The sequence below is a fragment of the Pipistrellus kuhlii genome, unplaced genomic scaffold, assembly GCF_014108245.1.
Source record: "Pipistrellus kuhlii isolate mPipKuh1 unplaced genomic scaffold, mPipKuh1.p scaffold_m20_p_17, whole genome shotgun sequence".
Classification (NCBI taxonomy): Eukaryota; Metazoa; Chordata; class Mammalia; order Chiroptera; family Vespertilionidae; genus Pipistrellus; species Pipistrellus kuhlii.
The window spans coordinates 7680494-7702516 of record NW_023425482.1 but is presented as its reverse complement, the minus strand read 5'-3'; the positions used below and the strand labels follow the sequence as shown (position 1 = coordinate 7702516).

General features: G+C 56.2%; 1 protein-coding gene across 5 annotated transcripts in view; it reads left to right on the top strand.

Annotated features, from left to right (window-relative positions):
- The first annotated feature begins 282 nt into the window (after window positions 1-282).
- The window catches only part of GSE1 (Gse1 coiled-coil protein), a 402534-nt gene continuing 380793 nt past the window's right edge, over window positions 283-22023 (top strand). For 2 of the 5 annotated variants that reach the window (XM_045582632.1, XM_045582633.1), the window contains exon 1: window positions 290-2788. In XM_045582632.1, the coding sequence (XP_045438588.1) occupies window positions 428-2788 (2361 nt within the window). In that variant the 5' untranslated portion in view covers window positions 290-427. Of the gene's footprint in view, window positions 2789-22023 lie in introns of all 5 variants that reach the window. The other 3 variants (XM_045582634.1, XM_045582631.1, XM_036441246.2) reach the window with 2 other exon arrangements.

Sequence of the window (22023 nt, the reverse complement as noted above, 5' to 3'; positions counted from 1 at the left end):
AGGAGGAGGAGGGGAGGGCGCGCGAGGAGGGAGGGCTTCCCTGCCCGCTGGTTCCCGCCCGCTCTCCTCCTCCCTTCCCCTCCCTCCGCTCTCCTCCGCCCTCCCGCCTCCCTCCTCCCCAATTAAATGACCCAACGCTTTGGCAGGCGCCGAGCTCGCACATGCGGCTGCCGCTCCAGCCGCCCGGGGCCCGCCGCCGCCGCCGCCGCCGCTGCGTTCCGGGCGCGCTGGGCGCGGCGCCGCCGGGGGCTGGGCGGGCCGGGCCGGGGGCGGGCGGGGGACGGGGGGGGCGCCCCAGTGAGCGGCGGCCGAGCTCCCGCGCCCGCGCCGGCCGCCCGCCGCCAAACTTTGCGGCGCGCACACATGCTCCAAGTTGGGCGCGGCGGCGGCGCGGGCGGGCGCTGAGGGCGGGCGGCGCGGGGCGGCCATGAGCGGGCGGCCGGTCTCCCGCAAGCAGCGGCTCATGGCCGCCGTGGGCGAGCGGGCGGCGGGCGGCGGCGGCGGCGGCGCGCCGCTCTCCTGTTTCATCTGCGGCGGCGGCATCGGGCGCGGCAAGGAGCTGAAGCTGCAGGTGAAGCAGCCGGCGGCGGGCGCGGGGGGCGCGGGGGCCCCGGCGGCGCAGCCCTTCTTCCCGTTCCTGCAGCAGCAGGAGCCGGCGCCCGGCGCGCGCGAGCTGTGCCCGGCGGACGGCTGCGTGCTGGTGTGCGCTGTGTGCCGCTGCTTCCTGGGCGAGCAGTGGGCCGCCTTCGAGCGCGCCCGCACGCCCGTGGACAAGCGCATGTACTGGCTCAAGCGGCCCCACCAGTGCGACGCGGGCGCGGGCGGGCGGCGCGGGGGCGCGGGGGCCCCCCGCGAGTGGAACGTCGCCTACGCGCTGGGCGGCGCGGCCGGCGGCGACGACGACGACGACGAGGACGGCGGCGGCCCCCGAGTCTCCGCTGAGGAGCCTCGAGACTCGGAGTTGTCCGAGCTGTCGGACACCGACCCCCTCTCGGACCCGGACCCTGTCCCGCGCGACGCCTTGAGCCCCCGCCAGGACGGGGCGCTGGCGGCGGCGCGGACCGCTCTGGGGCCGGGGACTGGGCCGCCTCGAGGGGGCCGCGGCCAGGAGTGGAGGACGGCGGCGGCGCCAGGACCCCCTCCGGGACAGAGCGCCGCCGGGACCCCGGAGCTGGGAGACGTGGAGGAGGAGCAGGAAGGGGACCCCTCGAAGCTCCACGTGGACGGAGAGCCCAAGCCCGGCGGCATCAGGCGCCGGAGAAAGGGCGTGGGGAGGCCCTGGGTCCCCGAGGCGCGGGCCAGTGTCCTGAGAGGGATTCAAGGCCCGTGGCCAGGCCCTCCAGCCCCCGTGGCCCCTGCAGACGGCATAAGAGGAGCCCCTCCGGGCAGGGCCGCCAAGACGCTGGAGAGCAGGCCCCTGGGGGAGCCCCGGGGAGGAGGCTACTGCCTATCCGAGGACAGTGACATCAACATCACCAGCGAGGAGGAGGACCGAAAGGAGCCGTCTCTCCCCAGCTCCTGTGGTGGCCCCAAAGAGAAGGGAGCCGGTGGCGGTGTCCCCCGGGTTCCCCCAGAGAGCCGCGCTGCGCCAGCAGGGGGCCTCTGCTGCTACATCTGCGGGTCGGCGCTGTCCCCGGCCTCCCAGCACCAGATCCACGTGCAGAAGCAGGAGAAGCTGGCTCAGGCCCCCTTCTTTCCCTTCCTGTGGCTGCACAGCCCGCCTCCCGGGGCTCAGCCCATCAGCGAGGGTGGCAGCACCCTGGTGTGTCCCTGCTGCTTCTCCTCCCTCATGCAGCAGTGGCAAAGCTTCGAGCTGGCCAGCGTGCCCGTCCTGCAGAGACTGTACGTGGTGCCTCTGAACAGCCACGCCCCCGGCATGGCCTCCAAGGGCAGGAGGCTCCCCAGGGAGGAGGGCGCGCCCTCGGGGACCCTGCCAGAGGCCTGCTACCTCTGTGGGGAGGACTGCACCCCTGATGCCCGGACTGTAGCCTCCAGGATCCTAAACGGCAACGCCAGGAGCACCATGCATTTCCCCTTCCTCAGCCTCCTGCCCTGCCCCCCCAACGCCCGGGGCCCCAACAAGCGCTGTGAGGTTCGGAGCTGCCCCAAGTGCTTCAGCGTCCTGGAGGACATCTGGGCCCTGTACCGGGCCTGTCAGAATGAGGAGCTCATCACGTCCGTGCAGGCTTTCCTGGGCAGGTACCACCAGGCCTTCCCCGCCTCCGACCCGGCTCTCTCTGAGCTGCCCGCCTCCACCCAGGCCGGCGCCGCCGTGTCCGTCTGCTACATCTGCGGCACCGAGCTGGGCCCCGGGAAGGAGTTCCAGCTCAACGTGAACCCCTCCAGCCGCTTGGGCGAAAAGGAGCCCTTCTTCCCCTTCCTCACCGTGTACCCGCCTGCGCCGCGCGCCAGGCCTGCCGACTCCACGGGCCTGGTGGCCACCTGCGTGCTCTGCTACCACGACCTGCTGGGCCAGTGGCTGCAGCACGAGGCGCGCAACGCCCACCACGCCGTCAGCGCCTGGTCCCGGCAGTACCAAGTGGACACGTTTGTGTGCTTCTTCTGCCAGCAGGAGAGGAAGCGGTGTCTGGGGCTGAAGGCTGTGCGGGTGGCCCGGCTGCCCCTGTTTCTCTATACCCTGCGCGCGAGCCGCAGCCTGCTGGTGGACGACGGGCGGCAGCTGATCATCGGCGCCTGTGTGGAGTGTGGGACCCTGGTGTGTGCTGGCCAAGGGCTCGCCCGCCAGGGACCCGTGGGCTGGAGCTCCCCGGTGGCCACGGCGACAAAGGTAAGCCGCGGTTCTCTCATCCTCTGAAATCCAGGCAGGGAAAGAAGAGATGTGTTTGTTCTGTGTCTCTGGCCAGGAGTTAGCACTGATTTCTGTGTGGTGTGTTCCAGCAGGAGGGGCCCCGCCTGCTGACTTGGTGCTCGGTGGATGTACCGGCGTGGCTGGGCTCAGAGGCACGCACATGCTCAGCGGAGTTGGGGGCCAGGAGTGGTCTTGTGGAAGAATAGGGCACCGCTGAAAGCATCAAGCATGGGCCTGAACTTGAGTGTGTGTTTGCAGCAGGATCTACCAAACAGAGGAAGTTCGGGGCATGTCTGTCATCCGCCTGATAACATTGGTAATTAGTCCAGCCACGCAGGTCACCGAGAGGTCTCCGTGCTTACCCGGTTTTCAAACACATCAGAGGTGGAAGTTCCCCTTCACGCTAGCTCCCCGGTGGCTCAGCTTTTCCAGAGTTTTCCATCCAAGTTCACACTTTTCCTTTGTGACTCTGGTTGCTTAACAGCAGATAGAAAGAGTTCCAGATGTGGGGGTTTTGGTACCCAGGAGGACAGTGGCCCAAACAGAGTTTTTTCCCGCAGTGGGAAGTGAGTCTTTCTTCTCTGTAAGTCAGCTGTGCCGGAGGAGGCAGGAGGCCTGGCGCTGGCCCTGTTTATAAGGCGCCTGCCTTCACGCTGCCTGCCCAGGAGGAGCCAGACAGGGCTCAGTTCATTCCGGATCTGGCTCTGCAGAGGCTGGGGCAGGAGCTGCCCCTGGTGGGTCTGAATGGGTATCCGTGAACTGAGATCACCACGGAGGCCACCCAGGGCCAGGAATCCCGATGTCTACCAAAGGCAGACAGGCTTGTTTCCATCAGACGCCTGTCGCGGTCGCCGCTGGTGAGGGCCCGGCAGGAGGATGTGGGAATGGGGAAGGCTGTCTCTGGTCTGTTCGGGAATAGCCATTCCGTTTGTTTGGAAGGTCCTGGTCCTGCCTCCCCTGTGTCCATGTGTGTGGCACCTTTTAAGTGACCTGGCCCATGGCCTGGCCGGCGTGGCTCAGTGATTGAGTGTCAGCCTAGGAGCCAGGAGGTCACGGTTCGATTCCCAGTCAGGCCACATGCCTGGGTTGAGTGCTCGGTCCCCAGGGTGGGGTGTGCAGGAGGGAGCCAATCAGTGATTCTCTCTCATTGATTTTTCTACCTTTCTCTCTCTCTCCCTTCCTCTCTGAAATAAATAAACAAACAACCAAATATTGATAAAGTGACATGGTTCAAATTTGCCCTGTCCCTTCCCCTGCTCCCCTCGTCATGTCTTTGGCTTCTCCATTCCTCAGGCTCTGTCCATGGCTTCTCCACCGAGGTTGCTTTGGACTTCAGAGCTGCCTTTGGGGACTTGGGTGGTATGTCCTCTCATTGGTGGTGGGTGGTAGATCTCTGTGGCGCCTACTGCTGGACATCTGGAGGATTGCACTTTCCGCAGGGGCTGGCCCTGGGACAAGAGCCCAGCTTCGGAGCAGGTCAGACCTTGGTTCCAATCTCTTCCTTTCTCTGAGAAACCAGTGCCAGTGAGTCCGTTTAGTATCCTCGCCGCGCTCGTTTCCTTGGCTGAGGAGGGGAAATCTCTGTCACTCGCCTCGTAGGGTCATTGCGAGAACTGAATGAACGGGGGAATTTAAACACTCGCGGAAAGTCAAGGGCTTGAATCGTAGTGGGACCATGTCCGCCCAACGTGTTGGGGCAGTGTTTTCGAGGTTAATCTTCCACAAGGCTCTGGGGTTGCCGGCTGGGTGTGGGTTTTAGGTATGACAGTGTGCCATAGGGTAATCAGAGGGCTGTCGATGGGGCCTCCCCGACAACGTGTTTTCTGCAGAGCATCCACACTGGGCTGAGTTTTCTCATGTTGATTTGCTCGCTCATCAGGATTGATGAGATGCCAACCGGCGGCCTCGATGGATAGAAGCCCGAGGAAACAAAAGAAGCTACAGTCCTGCGAGGGAGGTGGGCATTAGGGGGAGCCTGGTGTGGAAGAGCACGCAGGCTGGTGTCTGTCCAGAAGGGGTCAGCATGCGTTCGGGAAGGCTGAGTGTCAGGCTGCCTTTTACACCATTCCTTTTTTTTAACTCCTCACCATGGCCCTAGGAGGCCTGATGATGCCCATTTTATAGATGAGTAAGTCGAGACTCAGAAAAGTCAGATGACCTTGTGAACGATCCATGTAGATGGCTTTTGAGCCCAGGTCTTCTGATCCCTAAGTCCTATTCATGGGGTGGAGTGAGGTAAAGCAGGAGGAGAGGCACAGAGGTGAGGAGGAGTCATGCAGCCTTGGATGGGCTGGAGTCCGTCCCATTGTGGTGGAGGAGAGATGAAGGGGAAGCAAGGATGGAGGAACTAGAAGCCTTGAAGTCAGGAAAAGGACGTTGGGTTTAGGGGAGCAATAAAACGTTCTTACAAGAAGGCGTGGAACAGGCCAGGAACAGATCCCCCCAGGGCCTGGCAGTGGCAGCAAGGCAGGGGGATGGGGAGGCTGGCGGGCCTGTCGGTGGTGGAGGCAGCAGGGCGGGTCTCAGGCTGGATTAGACAACGGAAAAGGAAAGCATAGACCCCACCTGTAAGAGCACCTGATTGATCGGAACCAGTTTGGCTCAGTGGTAGAGCGTTGGTCTGCGGACTGAAAGGTCCCAGGTTCGATTCCGGTCAAGGGCATGTACATTGGTTGCGGGCACATCCCCGGTAGGGGGTGTGCAAGAGGCAGCTGGTCGATGTTTCTCTCTCATCGACGTTTCTAGCTCTCTATCTCTCTCCCTTCCTCTCTGTAAAAAATCAATAAAAAAAATATATTTGAAAAAAAAAAGCGAGCACCTGATTGACAGTAGATGCCACCTCTGCCTTTCCCCCCTGCATCCCTGCCTCCCATTCATTCAGCCAGCATTTACGGAGTGCCTACTCTGAGGCAGGTGCTGCTCCAGACACCGAGGACTTGGTGGCAAGTTCAGAGCCTTCAGTGTCAGGGGGACAAAGAGTCAACCAAGACAACAGCCTCCTGCAGAGCTGTGAGCACTGCAGGAGGAGGATGCCCGGTGCCAGCCTGGGTGGGGGGTGAGAGCGCGCTGGCGGGAGCTGGGTGCGCTATGGAGGGACTGGCGCGCAGGAACTGTTGGGCAAAGAGGCAGCTGAGCCACCCAGGGGGCCGAGGCCGCCACGCTCGCCAGCTCCCGATTCCTCGGTTCTCACGTTCATCGGCTGTGTCTCCCTTTAGTGTGTGGCTGGAGAATTTGGGGGGCGTGGCTGGGGCTTTGGAGGGTGGCCACGGGGAAACCACTTAACTGGGACGGCATGTTCCCGAGCCTCATCTATACTGCCTTCTATAATGCCTCAGCTGTTTCCCGTTAGCAGTTATTCCTTAGTGACAACTTTAAATAGTATGAAGGAGAATGTGAGAGAGGGAAGGAGGGAAGGGAGGGAAGGAGGGAAGTATAGGAAGGGAGGAGAGAAGGAAGGAAGGAAAGGAGGGGAAAAAAGGAAGGAAAGGAGGGAGGAAGGAGGGAAGAAAGGAGGGAAGGGAGGAAAGAAGGAAGGAAGGAAAGAAGGGAGGAAGGGAGAGAAGAGGGAAGAAAGAAAGGAAGGAGGGAAGGAAAGGGAGGGAGGAGGGAAGAAAGGGAAGAAGGAAGGAAGGGAGGAAAGGAAGAAGGAAAGAAAGGAGAGGGTCACCAGTGCCCTTTGGGTGTGTTTGTGGCTTCTCTCTCTGGCTGGACCCCTTGCCCCGGAGAACCCTGCCCTGCAGTCACCATGTCTCTGAGCTGGCCGCTCGGAGAGGGCTGTGCAAGGCTGGGCAGGGGAGGGTGCAGCCCACCGTTGCAGGGTCCTGGCATCCCTTCCCCGGGGAGGAACCCCCTCACACACAAGGCTCTGCAGAGCCACCGAAAGACCTTGAGTTGGCCTTCTGACAGGCCTGGCTTTCATTGTCATTCTGCTGGGAGCTGGCTGTGTGATCTTGAGTCAACGTATGCCCTCTCTGAGCCTTCGTTGCAGTAGATGATCTTCCCCTGGAAGGTTTGCGATGTCAGAGCAGCTTACGTTCAGCAAGGATAGGAGGCGTGTTCCTCCCTCCCTCCCTCCCTGAGGCCCTGGAGGCTATGCGGGGTCTCTTACAGTCACCCTCCGGCTCCGATGTTGCAGTCCCTGGCCCCCACCTCTCCGATGGGGGTGGAGAATGGTGGTCCTTCTCTTCAGAGCTAGTGGGCACAGCTGACCAGGCTGCTGGAGATGGCACTGGGGACATGATGGTGATGATGCCTGAATAGGATGTTTTCCATGTGCCAGCTGGTGCCACTGCTTCACCTGTGCTCACACTTACTACGTCCTCATCACAACCCTGTGTGGGGAGGAGCCTCTGTGCTCGTTTCATAGAGGAAAAAGCAAGACCAGAGAGGTCAAGTGATTTGCCCAAAGTCACTCAGCCAGTAACCACAGGACCAGAGTTGGACCCGGAGTCCAGTTCTGTAGTCTGTGCCCTGGCCTCTCCTCTGTCCTGCCTTTCTGTCCCCTCTGGGGCCCCAGTTCTGAACGTGGCAGTGCCCTCGGGGGGTGGGAGGGGGGTGGGTCATCATTTTCCCTGCGTGTGCCTCCTCCCACTCAGCAGAAGCTGAGAGGCAGGAGGTGTCTGTACGGACCAGAGGCCCCGAGAAGCCCCTGCTAGCTGGTGCTCTGTCCCCTGCGCCTCCAGCCTGCTGACAACGTGTGCCCTTTGTGCTCTCCCCGGCGCTGCTCAGGTGTTGGGATTTCAGCCGGGACTCCTCCTGCTGCCGGGAGAGGCCTGCTCCGTCCAAGATGGGTCAGCTGCATGATCGATTTGCTTTCCTTGCAAGCCAGTTGGCCGGCAGGCCAGCCCTTCCCTCTTCCAGCTCCGTCTGGAGAGCGTTCTGGGTAATGGAGCGTGCAGCTGTTTACCTAACCGCACCCCGGCCCCTCACCGCGGGACGCCTCGCCGAGCCCCCCAGGGCGGCCTCCGGGCCCAGAACAGGTGTTGCCGCCGCGGTGCCTTTCTTTCCTCAGCGCTGACATCTGAGGCCTGCAGAGCGCGTCTGTCATCACTCGCCTGTCAGGCCGGCACGCACATCTGTTTCCCGTGTTTCCTGGCTATCCGCGCCCACATGGCTCCTGCTCTTCAGGGAGGGCCTGGCAGCTCCTGCCGCCCCGGCCGGGCCGGTGGGGCACCTCAGCGTGGCGATGGAGCAGATGGGGGAGCTTTGTGGGCTGCCCCGCCGGGCTGCCTGGCACCCTGTCCCAGGTGGTCGCTGGGAAGGAACTGGGCTCTCGGCCTTTCTCAGGCTCCAACCGCCTTCTCCGGGGAAAGTCTGTGCTTTTTGCTTGACAGTTGGGAGCCATCTGCACCAAGGACTGAACTTTCCAGACTTGCCTTGTCCTAAACCTGGAGGTGATTGGAGACAACTGGGAGAGAGGAAGTGGAGACCAAAGGTCTTCAAAACTCAGCCTCCTTTGGGTGCTGGGAAGGGAAGGGGTCGGAGGAGGGGTGGCTGTCTTTGGCCACGGCCAGACTCTATGAAGCTTTCTGGCCTCTTCTCCGGTTAGATTCCCCTGGATCACACCCACGAGTGTTTTTTGAGGGTTTGTACGTTCAAGGCAAGTTTGCACATTTTCTCAGCCCGGGAACAGCCCAGGTCTGGGACTCAGGTTCCCCAGGTCCATATTTCAGTGGGGACGGTGGAGAGGGAACCCCTGCCGTCCAGAGAGAGCATTTCAGAACCTGGCTGCTGTTCTCCATGTAGCCCTAAGCGGAAACGTATGGGGGCAGTTGTGAAAGGAGCTTCCTTCACTCGGTTTCCCCGTCTGTCAGAAAGAAAGCTCTGGTCCTCAGGGCTCACAGCGGTCTGCATTGCCCACCTGAGGCCTAGAGGGCTGGTGGTTCTGTGTGGCCAAGGATGCTGAGGCTGTGCCTAGATTTGTTGGGAAAATACCTAGTGTCTTATTGGCGGTTTCTTCTGTGGAGTTAGGCCCAGGAGAATGCCCTCTTGGGGTCTAACTTTATTTTATTTTTATTTTCCCCAATTTTCATTGAGATGTAATTGACACGTAACACTTTATAAGTTTAAGGTATACAATGTGTTGGTTTGATGCGTTTATTTGTTGCAAAATGATCACCACCATGCCATTAGCTCACCTAGCTGCCCTTCCTTTTTTTGTGGTGAGAGCACGGAGAATCTACTCTCGGCGCAATATTCAAGGATATGAAACAGTGTTATTCCCTGCAAATCACCATACTGTAAGTTAGGTCCCCAAACTCACTGATCTTAAGCCGGAAGTTTGTACCCTTTGTCTAGTCTCTCCCTCTTCAATGAGGTCTAGGATTTAAATTCCATATGTGATGCTGGGGCCTCAAACCACCATGATATTCTACCCTGTGGAGGGTGACAACATGTTAGGGTCAGAGAAACCTCGCTGATCATCGTTTTTTCAGACAACGCTACACCAGGAGGACCAACAGGCCCACAATCTTATGCCACTTTTGCTGTTTTTTTTTTAATTTTTTTTATTTCCAGTAACACCAGCTAATTATCCGTACACGTTTTGTGAGACATTCTGGAGCCCCGTGCCAGAGATGCAGCTGCAGTTCTGCTTCTGCCCTTGCCCTGGGCTGCCCTGGAGAAATGTCAACACACTTTCTGCCCATCCGCTCAACCAATGTTTGCGTGCACGCCGCCTGCCCGCCAGGTGCTCTGCGGGCACCTGACGCTCCAAGGACATGCTGTGGAATCAGGCAGCCTCTGCCCTTGGGTGCTGGCAGGGGGTCCTGAGTAAAGGGACTGCCTGTAGCCGTGCAGCGTGTTCCCTGCTGGGGTCTGCTGGGGTCAGCAGAAGCTTGGGAAATGGGTGCATTCAGGAAAGGCTTCCTGGAGGAGGTGACATCTGAGAGAAGTCCTGAAGACGGAAAAGGATTCAGACGGGAGTCATGCGCTCCTGGCAGAGGAGTGCGTGCAAAAGCCTGGATGTGGGGAGTACAGTTACTGGAAAACCTGAAGTCGCTCTGCCTGCAGTGGGAGGAAGGGATGGGGCGGGAGGGCTTGGCAGTGTCTGGAATCCCTGGAAGTGCATGTGATTCAACTTGAATCAGTCCAGATTTTAAAGTGCCAATGACTAGACTGTGACAATTGGGGGAAAATAAATACCGATGACTGGACCCAACCACAACCTGTTAAATGAGAATCTGTGAGGGACGGCCCTCGTGCCACTGGTATTAAAAAACTTCCAGAAGATTCCAGCACTGGGATGAGACTGCTGATAGAGGTAAACACAGCCCAGGGGTTTGGGGCTTTTTATCTTGAAGGCCTGGCAGTCACAAAGGATTCTGTCCATGTGTTCCGTCTGTCTGTATTGAGCGCCTGCTGTGGCCCGGGCACTGTCCTGGGCCTCAGGACCCAGCAGTGAGCACACCAGACCGGGTGCAGGGAGGGATTGTGACCGTGGTTATGGAGGGGCTGGGAGACATGGGTGGGGTGGGGGCTGCCGCAGGAGTGATGAAGAGGACTGGGCAGGGCTCTGGGGCGGGACGTCGGAGCAGTGGGGAAGGCCAGGTGCCCGAGGGCTGGGAGGGCTCATTGGCAGGAGGGCTGTGGGCTGACCCGGAGAAGATGCTCTTTTTGTTTTTAAATGGAAATAAAATCCACACACCACAGAATTCATCCTTTTAAAGCGTATAATTCGGCCGAAACCGGTTTGGCTCAGTGGATAGAGCGTCGGCCTGCGGACTGAACAGTCCCAGGTTCGATTCCAGTCAAGGGCATGTACCTTGGTTGTGGGCACATCCCCAGGAGGCGGTGTGCAAGAGGCAGCTGATCCATGTTTCTAGCTTTCTATCCCTCTCTCTTCCTCTCTGTAACAACTCAATAAAATATATTAAGTAAATAAATAAAATAATAAAGATATTTAAAAAAATAAATAAAGGGTATAATTCGGTGGGTTTTAGTACAGTCACAGAGTTGTGCAACTATCACCCCTATCTATTTCTAGAACATGTCCATCAGCCCCGAAAGATACCTTATACCATTCCCCGCCCAGCCCCTGGCCACCACTAATCTCCTTTCTGTCCCCAGGGGTCTGCCTATTCTGGATGGTTCTTACCAATGGAATCACACAATATGAGTCTTTGGTTGTGTCTGGTTGTGGTGGCATGTGTCTGTATTTTACACCATTTTTTTTGCTGAATACTTTTCCACTGTAAGGACAGACACCTGGTTGTCTCCACTTTCAGGCTGCTGTGAGTAATGCTGCTGTGAACGTGTGTGTGCAGGGTTCTGTGTGGGCATGTGTTCTCATTTCTCTTGGGTAGACACCAGGAGTGGAATTGCTGGGTCACCTGGCAGCTCCCTGTTGAACTCTTGGTGTTCCACTTTCTCCTGGTGGGGGGGGGGGGGGGGGAGGAAAGCAGGCAAAAACGCGGTATAGGCGAAGAAAGTCCCATCTGTGCCCCCTCACTGACCACAGGCACACCCCATTGCAGGTCTCCAGGCAGCGGGTTTGTGTCTGAGGATGGGAGTTGGTCGGCTCCTCCCAGGAGGAGGGTGGTGTTGTTAAGAATTGTGAACGTTGCCCTGGCTGGTGTGGCTCAGCTGGTTGAGCATTGCCCGGTGCACCAAGAGGTCCTGGTTAGACTCCCAGTCAGGACACATGCCCTGGCTGCAGACTCAGTCCCCAGTAGGGGGAGTGCAGGAGGCAGCCCATCAATTTTCCTCTCATCCCTATTTCTCTCTCCATTTCTCTCTCTCTCTCAAAAAGAAAAATCAATAAAAACATACTTTAAAAAAAAAAAAAAAAGGAATTGAGACCAGATTGCACTTGCTCTTAAAGTTTTGCCTCGCTCCAGCCACGGCCCTGGAATCAGAAGCCTTGGGTTGCTGCCCCAGCACTCCCAGTGGCCGTGTGCGAAACCCTCCCCCTGACTGGGTCTCACACTCCCCTCGGTAAAATGGGAGCAGATGACGGACTAGGAGCTGAGCCCCTTGGCTCCCATGCGGCTGTCAGATTCTCACCGTCTCATCTTTCTGCACCTGTTGGCAGGAGTGGGGAGAGACCCCGGAGGTCAGGGGCAGGCGTGGCTCTGAGACCATGGCTCTCAGGTTCCCTGTGCCAGCCCTGGCCACCCCAGCCACTTGCTTTTGTCTCCTGTGGCCGGCCTGCTTGGTGTGGAACCCCGTGTGAAATCAATTGCTGGATTGGATTTCCTTCTGGAGGTGCCAGCAGCCTCAAATAAATGACACAAAGGTCCCCGTGGGTGTTTGGCTCAGCAGAGCCAGAGCCCTGGGCAGGGGCAGGGACAGCCACCTCTTGAGTCTACTGTTTCCTCCTGGCCACAGGGCCAGAGGGAAGGGGAGAGGAATCATTCAGGGTCTAAGGGAGACCCCTCAGATCAGAGCCACGTCAACCTGCCCGCCGATCAGTGTCACCTTGAGGCAGAGCTGGTGACAAGGAGGGGCCTTTAGGCTCTAGCCATCCACCTGGTCCTGATGAAGATGACGGCCTAAGGAGATGACGGCCGTGGCAGACAGCGTCGAAAGCATCCTCTGTGCCAGCTGCTGTCCTAAGAGCTTTGCCTGTATCCCCTCGTGTAACCTTTCACCCGTCTTAGGAGGTAGGTGTTCCTATGGCATAAATACGGAAAATTGAGGATGGAGAGGGGAAGTCACGTGTCCAAAAGTCCACAGCGGGCGAGTACGGGAGCTGGGATTCCAGTCAGGCTGTTTGGCTCCAATGTCCATACCCCGCCCAGAGGCGATGCCAGGGTGTACCATGTGGGAGATAACAGTTGGCTCAGAGGACAGCAGATCGTGGTATGTGTGGTTCAGTGGGAGATGGCTGAGGGCCCACCCAGACCTGGCTGGGGGCAGTCTGCAGCCAATATTCGGTGGCCTGATGTGAGGTGGAGGTCAGGGAAGGCTGCCTGGAGGAGGAGTCACGGGTGGGGGTGCTATGGATGGGTAGTGATGATTACCAACAAGGCCTCCCCTTCCAGAATGTCTATGCCAGCGATGCCACTGTAAAGATGTCCTCATCTTATTCTCTAAAGCTATTATGTAGATGTTGCTCCACGTTTGATTATACTCTACCCTGTTTCCCCGAAAATAAGACAGTGTCTTATATTAATTTTTGCTCCCAAAGATGCGCTAGGTCTTATTTTCAGGGGATGTCTTATTTTTCCATGAAGAAGAATACGGCACACATTTATTGTTAAATGAAAATAAAGGAAATTTATTACCTGTATACGGTACGGTAGTATGGTAGTTGTCAACACAAACCAGACAAACTGAATCCTACAGTATCAAGAATTTACTCATTTATTCAATGACAATCATGTCATCATCTTCTGGAACATCATCATAACAATCTAATTCCTGAATTTCCTGGTGAATTTCTTGTGACTCCATTTCTTTCAGAATCAGTGGACCAAATCTCTCATGTTTAGCATTAGCATTCTGAGACAGAGCCTAGGGGGCCTTATTTTCGGGGGATGCCTTATATTTCACTCAGAAGGAAACCTGTAAGTAGGTCTTATTTTGGGGAAAACATGGTAGGAGCTACTTTGGTGTTTTCAAGGTGTTTTCAGATTGCATTCTATTTTACATTTAAAAACAATACATGCTTCATGATAAAAAACAAACAAACAAAAACAAACAAAAAACTTGGAGCAGCCGAAACCGGTTTGGCTCATGGTGGAGCGTCGGTCTGCGGACTGAAGGGTCCCGGGTTCGATTCCGGTCAAGGGCATGAACGTTGGCTGCTGACACATCCCCGGTAGGGGATGTGCAAGAGTCGGCTGGTCAATGTTTCTCTCTCATCGACGTTTCTGGCTCTCTGTCTCTCTCCCTTCCTCTCTGTAAAAAATCAATAAAATACATTAAAAAAACAAACAAACAAAACTTAGAGCAGATGAGCAATGAGCCATGTGTCAGGTTCAGCTCACCTCTGCCCTGTGGGTCCTGTCGGACCCTCAGCCGTTCCACAGCTTCTCACTGATGGTCCACCAGCACAGGCCCCCTGTGGGTCTTGTCACTGCTGCACTCTGCTACCACCTAACTAGGTGACCGTAAGATGGCAGCTCCCCCGGCTGCCCGTTCCTCCTCCAACCACAGGAGGTGGCCGGAGCCGCCCGGTGGGGAGGTGGCATCAGTCCACTTTTCAGAGGAGGAGGCCAGTGCTCATGAACCGGAGAGTTTTGGACCAGGTTACTGACAGGGGCAGAGCTGGGACATGGGAGAACAGGGTGGTCTAATGCCAGGGCCCCGGCTGTCCCGCTGCCCAGGGTTGAGTGGCACTCGTGGGAGACGATGGGGCAGGGGCAGCAGGCGCCTGGCTTCCTCTAGCCTAGGGGTGTCGAACTCAATCAGAGAAGGGGCCAAAATCTAAAATCCAGCCTAAATCGCGGGCCGAATGGTTTACTGAACAGTCATAAACTGTCATTGTGATGGAAACGCAGCGGAGTGCAGTGATGACAGCGCGGTGCGGGCCACATTGCAAGGCCTGGCGGGACGGATTTGGCCCGCGGGCCTTGTGTTTGACACATGTGCTCTAGCCCCACCTGGCTTAGCCACCCAAGGAGGCGGCATTGGTCCCCACACATGGGTCCCCTGCTCCAGCTTCCAGAGCGGGCTCCTGGGAGGGAGGGCAGAGCGTCGACACGCTGCAGCCGTGTTTTATAAGCCTTCCCAGACCCGTAAACCGTCACTCCCGGCTTCGCGATGAGGTCCTTCGCAGGCGGGGATTAGGGCTTGTGGGGGTTCTGATGCCGGCCACGGAGGGAGGGAGGCAGGTGGGAGGCGGCGTGGTCTTTCAGGCTCCCAGACACCGTGGGACCGGGCCAGGGGGGCGCTGTAAGGTCCTGGGGTCTCAGCACAGTGTCCGGCCCGAGTGCAGGGAGGCTGGAGGAGCCTCAGAGCGTGGCTTCCGCGTGGCTGTGGTACCGACTCCTGAATCCTGATTCCTCCGTGCGGCAGAGTGCCCTTTCCCCTCCCGGAGGGTCTTTCCCACAGTGCACTGCTCTTCCTTTTGTGCGATTACATGGTGTCCAGGGGGCCGCTGGACGAGGGAGGCCCCGCATGGCTTTGTGCTTGTCCCACAGGGCTGGGTGCGCTCGGGCAGAGCTGTCTGCACTGAGGGCTGAGCGCCAGGGACACCACCAGCCGCCCAGGCCTGCAGAAAGCAGCTGGGCCCAGGGGCCAGTGTCAGGGCCCTGCAGAGGTCCAGGCCCGAGTCTGGCTGGGGTTGGAGTTGGTGGGTGATGCCATTCTAGAAACAAGGCCCGCATTCCCCTCAGGTGCAGGGGCTGAGGGTTTGCCAGGGGACCTTCGCATCCCCAGCTAAGCGTGAAAAATGGCCGTGCGGCTCCCCGCCCTCAGCCCTGCCATGGCTGGCGTGGCAGAGTGCTGAGCATCCCCCGGGGATCCGTCTTCCTCTCGGGCTCTGCGTGTGAGCAGGAGGCTGGGCTGGTGGCCTGATCCTCCTCACCCCTCTCCCTCTTTCTCTTTCTGAAACCGCATGTCCCTTTGTTTGCAGAATATGGAAATGGGGAGGCTAGTTCTAAGAGCTCCCATGAGATGGGATAGCTGGTTCCTTCCCATTGACAGTGGGAACCTGGACCCTGCTCCTCTGTTACCTTTCACTGGCCAGGCGACAGGGACGCACAGGGCCTGTCTTTGGGGCTCAAGGGCAGGCCCCAAGGACGGGCAGAGGGAGAAGGAGTCACTGGAAGGACAGTGGGTTGTTGGGGCCCTTCCCCTGCATAGCCTTCCACTGTGCACAGACACCCCCCATCAGACACACTCTCCTCTCTCTCACACACGCACACACCTTCACTCTTACATCCACTCCATCTCATTGCACATGTACTCACACTTACCCTTCTGTCCTCCCCGCCCCCGCCCCCCATGCATGCTCACACACACATGCACCACATCCTCTGAGGGAAGGTGTTAAAATTTACTACAATTGGCCCTGACCAGTTTTCTCAGTGGTTAGAGCATCGGCCCTTGGACCAAAGGGTCTTGGGTTTGATTCCCGGTCAAGGGTTTGTAGGCTCAGTTCCCGGCCCTGGTTGGGATATGTGCCAGAGGCAACCAATCATGTCTCTCCCTCAAATGGATCTTTTGCTTTCTCTCTCTCTCTTCCTCCCCTCCTCCTTCCCTTCTACTCTGTTTGAAAATCAATGGAAAAAAATAATATGCATGGGTGAGGATTTTAAAAAATTTTACTATCACTGGATTTGTCCTTTTCTCCCTTTAATTTCGTAAATTTTTGCTTTATGCACTTGGAAGCTCCTGCCCATTTATGATTGCTTTGTCTTTCAGATGGATTGGTTGTCATCATCACAATGGTATATCCTTCCCTCTCTGGCAATGCCTTAGTCTCTTTTACCTGAATGCTCCCCATTTGACAATGAAGGCCTCGGAGGTTCAGAGAGGGAGAGTGACCAGCCCAAGGCCACACAGCTGTCGGTGTCCGGAGCAGGAGTCACGCTAGCTCCTCACAGCTCCACGCCGCCGGCTGCTTTGGGGGGCGGGAGGGGGGATTCGGAGAAAAGCCCCTTCCTGGTCCATTCCTGGGCACCTGCCTTTCGATGTCACGTAACCCAGCCCGCCCTCGGCAGAGGGGACCTTCCAGGAGCTCAGCATCTGGCTTGCAGCCTGCGAGAGCCCAGCTCTGCGTGCTTGGAACATCCTCTGGAAATTTCTCGCCAAACTCTGCTCTGGAGCTTCTGGCCCCCCCACCCCCACCCCCACCCTGCGTGGTGAGCTTGTTTGGAGTGTGCTGGGCAGATTTTCCCAGGTCTCACATGTAGAAAGAATTTCTCTGGGTGGCAGGACACTGCCCGCCCCTCCGACCCCCCCTCTAGCTTCCCTGTGTCGGCTTTTAGGAGTTTGTGCCAAATCCACTTCCTGGCGGCCTCACCCCAGCTGGGCCACGGCCGGGAGCTCCTGGGGGCTCCATGCTGGCGCAGGCTGCCTGCCAGCGATCCGAGTCATCCGGGCAGGCGCCCTGGGCCCAGAGGAGCGCGGCCTCTGTCTCCACGGTGCATGCTGGGACGTCTGGGGCTCTGCAGGGAGCCTGGGTGGGGGCGTTGCCTAGGAGATGTTTGTAGGGAGAGTTGACAGAGAGGAGTATCTTTGCCATGAGCTGTACGGAGGGGCCATAAGCAGTTACGATGGGCTGGTTCATCTGGGAGTTTCCCTGAGTGACAAGAGTTGGGCACGGACTTCAGGGCCACAGCGGTGCCAGGAAGAGGGTGTGAATGCCGTATTTATCTAATCCTAGGTGCTGCCCATTGTAAAGCACAGCATTGTTTTACATACCACACTGGGCAAGAAAAAAATGCTGCCTGGGAAGCAGACACCCCACCCCCTGTAAGAGCCGCCATCCTGATGTCAGAGGCTGAACTGGGATACAGGTGGTCTGATCTTTAAGTCAATGAAATGCAGCGGTGACAGGGATGGCGTGATGACGGTGATGATGGTGATGAGATGGCAGGGACTGCCAGGTAATACCTGCTTGTAGGATGCTATCTTACCGATTCTGTGACCAGGACTCTGACAGGTGAACGGGGGGTGGGGTGGGGGGAGTTGGCACCCATTTTCTCTGCGGGCCCCTGGACCTTGCAGTGGCTCCACAGGGTCTGTCCTGCTGAGCCTGTGGGGCGGATGCAGGGACAGCTGCGCTCAGTACCTTTGGGACGTGGTTGCCCGTGAGATGCTTGCTTCCCGCCTCTGTCACCTTGGGATCCAGGGCGGGGCGGCGGGAGCAGCCCAGCTGACAGGCCGTCTCTGTGGCATCCTGGGCCTGAGGACTCTGGGCCCCAGGGGGCGTGGCAGGCTCCTCGTGATTCTGGCTGCAGCGGCGCTGGCATCGGGCGGAACAAGGAGTCAGCAGCAGCTGGCAGCGGCGCGGCTCGGGGGCCCAGCTGGTTGAGGGGCAGGAGCAGGGCCTGGAAGGACCCCACTCTTCTCCGCCACCCTGCCGAGGGTCACTGCAGGCTGGACCATGGCCCTGCGAGGGTCAGGGCACCTGCTGCTGGGCTGAGAGCCCTGCAATTGAGCCGTTCTGCCCCCGGGGGGGTGGGGGGTGGGCTGAGAGGCACCAAGGCGGCAAAACCTTGCTTCCCAGGTTTTCCCATTACTAAGCGCTTCTCCGCGTGGTTTCCTCCGACTCGCCCGGCCATCTGTACGGAAGGGTGATGTCAGCAGCGTGTCACCCTTCTGGTACGGACTGCGGAACCCCAGCTCCAGGGGAGGCCGTGCCGTGTGCTCTCTGCGGGCAGATGGTGTGGTTTGGCAGACAGCGTTCTGAAGTCAGACCTTGTCACCCGCCCCTGCCACCCGTGTGGTCCTCACGCGTCACCTCATCTCTCCGAGCCTCGGGCTCCGCGCCCGGGCCCAGGGGCAGCCTGAGCGCCTCCCTCACAGGGACATGAAGCGGCTGAAGGCCCCCGGAGAGAGCCTGGCATGCAGACAGCACTCCAGAGGCGAGGGATCTGGTGGCTGGGGCAGAGGAGGGAGGGCGAGCGTGAGGAACCTGAGGCCCCGCTCACAGCCTGGCCTCGAGGGCCCTGGAATGGCATGCCCTGTGCCCCTCAATGCCAGAAAGCCCTACCTGTGAGCCCCCATCAGGGCCGTCTGTGTCACTGAGCAGGAGCTCCTGGTTAATCCCCCATCCGTCCGACTTACCTGAGATGAGGCAGCTGGGGATGGGGAACCTGGAAGTAGCCCGAGGCACCTGGGATCTGAGCTCCCTGATCCCGTCTCTCGGCTCCCACACCACCCAGGCAGATGGTCCCTCACCTGAGTCTGGTCCTGGGAAAGCCACGCTAGCATCTGACGGTGCTCCAGGGAACGTGCCCCCTGACTGCTTCTCTGTCTGTCCGTGGGCCTCGTCCGTGTGTGGGAATTACTGTGGTGTGTGTGCCACAGCTTGGTACATAGTATGTGCTCACTAAATGTTGGCTTTTATTATTTTTTGCAATGTATCATTTCGCTTCCTCTCCAATCCTGTCATTTTGGAGAACTGACCTAGAGACCTTAAAAACACAGGAACCTGGACCTCCGGCTGAGATGAACCCGGAGGGGCCACCGTGAGGTCAGGTCCTGGGGCAGAGGGACAGAGCAAGCGTGCCAAACTGCAGCCCGCGCCCGCATGTGGCCCACAACGAATATTTTTGCGGCCCCGTCAGTATAACGGTATGCAAGAAATGTTTCAGTAAAAATTCCGTAACTCAATTTTTACAATATCCTGCTATACATAATTATTAATAACCAACTAATGGCTGATTACTATAATCGTGTTGTATTTATTTCCCTTACATGCCTGAAGCGCAGGCGCACCATTTCTCTCCACTAATATTAGCAGCGAATATTTTAGCAGCTGATTGCACTGGCTTGTTTGGTGTGCACAACAGGAAATGCTTCACTTTTGGAGAATAAGAAAAATAGGTTTGTTTGTGTTATGCTTATTAATTTGTGCAGTTATTCGGTGTCTGGTAAGTTAATGTTCAAAAAATATATATATTTTCTTATTAAAAATGTTCTATTATTTTATGTTAACGATGGCTCATTTATTTCAGCCCTTTATATTCGGCATGTCTCTATTGAAATAAACCTACGTTTCTATGAAAATTGGAACTTGTGGGGGTTTTTTGTGTGGCCCACATACTAGTAAACTTAAACCTTGTTTGTTTGGCCTGTGTTAGCCTTTGAGCTTGACATGCTTGCTCTAGAGTTAGGAGTTAGGGGGGTTTACAAAGACCTACCACTCTCAACATGGTACCCCCATCTTCACAAATACATTTCCTGACTTCAAAACTCAGTGCAGAATCCAGTGCATGTATGCAGTTCTCTGGGGGGAGGGTCTGGACTCTCAAAGGTGTCCTGGGTCTCCCCAAAGGGAAGGAGATCCCTCACCGGCACACACACTCATCATAGTATGCACATGAGCGGACTCCTCACCATTCTTGAAACCATGGGGCTTGTTCTTGCCATCATGTCTTGACATATGCACGCTATGTCTTCTACTTTTCTGCCCATTTTCCCACTCCATGAAGCCTTCTTTGCTAACTCCCTCCCCTCTCCTGCCCCACTTGTTTGTATGCAGTCTTTTCACACTTGGTAATAATTTATTACTTTATTATACGTGGTCGCATGTTATCTTCTGATCGCTTCACATGAGTAAGCCCTGTGTCTCCAAAAGGATTGAAAATAGCTAAAATTGGAATTTTTATATCCTTTTGCCCCTTCGCTGGATTTAAAAAATATATATGTTTTATTGATTTTTGAGAGGAAGTAAGAGGGAGAGAGAGATTGAAACATCAGTAATGAGAGAGAATCATTGATCAGCTGCTTCCTGCACCCCTCTACTGGGGACCGAGCCTGCAACCTGATCATGTGTCCTTGACCGGAATCGAACCCAGGACCCTTCAGTCTGCAGGCTGACACTCTATCCACTGAGCCAAACTGGCAAGGGCCGGATTTTCTTTTGTGCATTGTACAAGGATCCTTGCCAACCAGGGGAGTGGCATTCCTGAAGAGCACCATGGTTGGCAGAACCACAGTTGGCATGATCAAAGTCTCAGACGAATAAGAGGTTAGGGAAAAGAAAACAATAAAGATGGCATTGAGTATATGTCTTTTAAAACCACCGTAAACAAAACTTCTAGGAGACATCACTGCCAAAACAAACCGGCTTCGTCCACATTAAAAACCTGTTCCAGTGGGTAACCTTTTTCCTGAATTAACTTCTTCAGGAAAACTTGGCCATCATCTTGATGTGATCATGTTTATTTCTTCTTGAGTCCATTTATGTTTTTCAGAGAACTTACCTGTTTCGTGTAGGTAGTCAAGTTAATTGGTATAACTGCTTTATAATATTCCCTTATTATCCTTCTAAGGTCTGTAGGGTCTGTAGTGATGTTCCTTGTTTCATTTGTGATATTGGTAATTGGTGCCTTCTCTCTTTTTTTCCTTTAATCAATCTAAGTAGAAGTTTATAAATTTTATTGATCTCCTAAAAGGTTTATATTTAAGAGAATGTATTTTAACCAGTCCTTTTTGCCTTGAAATATAATGTCTTTTGCTCTTGCAGCCTCTTTGGCTCTATTTTTGCAAGTGTAAACAAAATGTTTGTGAAACCACTAGGCATTTTTCAAGTTATTCATGCTTATAGGCACATTTTCTACACCTTATACCTCTCTCTCTCTCTCTCTCTCTCTCTCTCTCTCTCTCTCTCTCTCTCTCCCCCCCCCGCCCCCCCCCCCCCACGGGAGGTTAAAGTGATTTCTCTCTATCAACCTGCCCTTGTGACATTCATGGGTAAAGGCAAGATGAAGTGTCCATTTGCTTTAGGGGATCTTATCAATTCCTGAATAACTTAAAAAGATACTAAACTTAAATCTCTTAAAATACGTTTTTATTGATTTTTAGAGAGGGGGGGGAGGGAGAGGGAGAGAGATAGAAACATCAATGAGAAACATTGATCAACTGCCTCCTGCACGCCCCCTACAGGGGACTGAGCCTGCAACCTGGGCATATGCCCTGACAGGGAATTGAACTGGTGACCTCTTAGTTTCTGGGTTAAAGCTCAACCACTGAACCCACACTGGCCAGGCATAGACTTAAATATTTTATTTTTTTTAATGCAGAAAACTGCATGATCTCAGAGCCACAGATTGTGCAGGATTGCTGGCTCTGTTGTTTGGAACATATAGATTGTCATGTTTCATAACAATGTTATGTTTCACTTCTTACTATACAGAATGTTCACTGTTTAACATATTTGTGTCCTCCCGTGCTTTTGGTACAAAGTATATTTTAATCTGTAACCTTGATTGAGACTTCTGTTTCTCTAATCTTTGCCTTTATGACGATCTCAGAGTGGCTCTTCACAATCATAGAACTGGGAGGAAACTTAGTGATCCTTGGGTCCAACCCCCCTCTCGTAAATCAGAGCAGACTCCGAGGCCCCAGGATGGGGAGGGACTTGTCCATGAACGTGGAGCGTGTAGGAAGCTGTGGTAGCACGCCAGTGCCCGGGGGCGTTTCCACTCCATCAGCCATGGCTATCCCTCCAGTGACAGATATCTTGATGTTTTTGCATTGTACAGGGATTCCTCCCCAGCCATGGTCAAGTTCACCCCTTTAAAGTATACATTGTGAGTGGTTTTTAGTATTCTAACATGGTGCAATCGTCACCGCTGTCTAATTATAGAATG